At 47.8% G+C, this 2,500-nt stretch overlaps 1 protein-coding gene across 1 annotated transcript in view; it reads left to right on the forward strand.

Annotated features, from left to right (window-relative positions):
- Window positions 1-2,500, forward strand: part of LOC127916631 (cilia- and flagella-associated protein 47-like) — a 55,257-nt gene that overhangs the window by 31,208 nt on the left and 21,549 nt on the right. The window contains exons 13-14 of the mRNA XM_052498941.1: window positions 699-838; window positions 1,059-1,234. Of these exons, the coding sequence (XP_052354901.1) occupies window positions 699-838; window positions 1,059-1,234 (316 nt within the window). The remainder of the gene's footprint in view (window positions 1-698; window positions 839-1,058; window positions 1,235-2,500) is intronic.

The following is a 2,500-nucleotide window of genomic DNA, read 5'->3' on the forward strand; positions in this document are numbered from 1 at the left end:
CTCTCTCCCTCTCTGTTTCTCTCTCTGGGTCTCCCTCTCTCTGTTTCTCTCTCCCTCTCTCTGTCTCCCTCTCTTTCTCTTTCTGTCTCGCTCTCTCTCTCTCGCTCTCTCTCCCTCTCTCTTTCTCTCTCTGTCTCTCTCTCTATCTCGGTCTCCCTTTCCCTGTCTCTCTCTCTCCCTCTCTCTTTCTCTCTCTGTCTCTCTCTCCCTCTGTCTCTCTCTCCCTCTGTCTCTCTCTCCCTCTCTCTTTCTCTCTCTGTCACTCTCTCTCTCAGTCTCCCTCTCTCTTTCTCTCTCTCTCTCCCTCTCCCTCTCTCTTTCTCTCTCTGTCTCTCTCTCCCTCTGTCTCTCTCTCTCTCTGTCTCTCTCTCCCTCTGTCTCTCTCTCCCTCTGTCTCTCTCTCCCTCTCTCTTTCTCTCTCTGTCACTCTCTCTCTCGGTCTCCCTCTCTCTTTCTCTCTCTCTCTCCCTCTCCCTCTCTCTTTCTCTCTCTCTCTCTTTCTCTTTCTGTCTCGCACTCTCTCTCTCCCTCTCTCTTTCTCTCTCTGTCTCTCTCCCTCTCTTTCTCTCTCTGTCTCTCTCTCTCCCTCTCTCTCCCTCTTTCTTTATGTGTGTGAGGTCACTACACACACTGCAGTGATAATGTGAATGTAAAGGAGGACAACAGCCAGTATTTTCCTCTCCTGTACTGTCTCTCAGGGTCCATGTCATTCCTAGCCGTGGAGAGTGAGACAGGAACAGGGAATGAGTCCAGGCAATATGAGGTGTGGTTCTCTATAGAGGTCATATGTGATCCTGCTCCTCCCCTGAAGGTGCTGGCTGTGCACTGTGCTGTTCAGGTGAGGCCTACTTTACACCATCCTCTACAACGTCACTGTGTCTTCATCTGCACCAATGAACAAGATCAAATATGCACATCCAACTGGTCTCCAGGGAGAGAAGTGATATGAAGGAATGAGTAATGCGTTGACCTAATCATTGTGCTGAACGTTTTAGTGGGGGAAAAACGCTGTCTGTCTAGACTAGTGTGTCTGAGTTTTATAGCTTTGTTATTCTCAGAGCTCTGTTGCCGTGGAGATCCCCCTTAGTAATCCGGAGGCGGAGCCGCTTGAGCTGTGGGTGTGTCTGGAGGGAGAGGACCTGAGTGGAGACACCCTGGTGTGTGTCCCTCCCCAGAGCAGTCTCAACTACACAGTCACCTTCTCTCCTGCTGTAGTAGGGAAGAGAACAGACAGGTAAGAGACAGTCGCCTTCTCCTGTTATAGTAGGGAAGAGAACAGACAGGTAAGAGACAGTCACCTTCTCCTGTTATAGTAGGGTAGAGACAGACAGGTAAGAGACAGTCACCTTCTCCTGTTATAGTAGGGAAGAGAACAGACAGGTAAGAGACAGTCACCTTCTCCTGTTATAGTAGGGTAGAGACAGTCACCTTCTCCTGTTATAGTAGGGAAGAGACAGACAGGTAAGAGACAGTCACCTTCTCCTGTTATAGTAGGGAAGAGACAGTCACTTTCTCCTGTTATAGTAGGGAAGAGACAGACAGGTAAGAGACAGTCACCTTCTCCTGTTATAGTAGGGAAGAGACAGTCACTTTCTCCTGTTATAGTAGGGAAGAGACAGACAGGTAAGAGACAGTCACCTTCTCCTGTTATAGTAGGGAAGAGACAGTCACATTCTCCTGTTATAGTAGGGAAGAGACAGTCACTTTCTCCTGTTATAGTAGGGAAGAGACAGTCACATTCTCCTGTTATAGTAGGGAAGAGACAGTCACCTTCTCCTGTTATAGTAGGGAAGAGACAGTCACCTTCTCCTGTTATAGTAGGGAAGAGACAGTCACATTCTCCTGTTATAGTAGGGAAGAGACAGTCACATTCTCCTGTTATAGTAGGGAAGAGACAGACAGGTAAGAGACAGTCACATTCTCCTGTTATAGTAGGGAAGAGACAGTCACCTTCTCCTGTTATAGTAGGGAAGAGACAGTCACCTTCTCCTGTTATAGTAGGGAAGAGACAGTCACCTTCTCCTGTTATAGTAGGGAAGAGACAGTCACCTTCTCCTGTTATAGTAGGGAAGAGACAGTCATGTTCTCCTGTTATAGTAGGGAAGAGACAGTCACCTTCTCCTGCTATAGTAGGGAAGAGACAGTCACCTTCTCCTGTTATAGTAGGGAAGAGACAGTCACGTTCTCCTGTTATAGTAGGGAAGAGACAGTCACCTTCTCCTGTTATAGTAGGGTAGAGACAGTCACTTTCTCCTGTTATAGTAGGGAAGAGACAGACAGGTAAGAGACAGTCACCTTCTCCTGTTATAGACAGGGAAGAGACAGTCACTTCTCCTGTTATAGTAGGGAAGAGACAGTCACGTTCTCCTGTTATAGTAGGAAGGAAGTCACCTTCTCCTGTTACAGACAGGTAAGAGACAGTCACCTTCTCCTGTTATAGTAGGGAAGAGACAGACAGGGAAGAGACAGTCACCTTCTCCTGTTATAGTAGGGAAGAGAC

Source organism: Oncorhynchus keta, chromosome 37 (assembly GCF_023373465.1).
Source record: "Oncorhynchus keta strain PuntledgeMale-10-30-2019 chromosome 37, Oket_V2, whole genome shotgun sequence".
Lineage (NCBI taxonomy): Eukaryota > Metazoa > Chordata > Actinopteri > Salmoniformes > Salmonidae > Oncorhynchus > Oncorhynchus keta.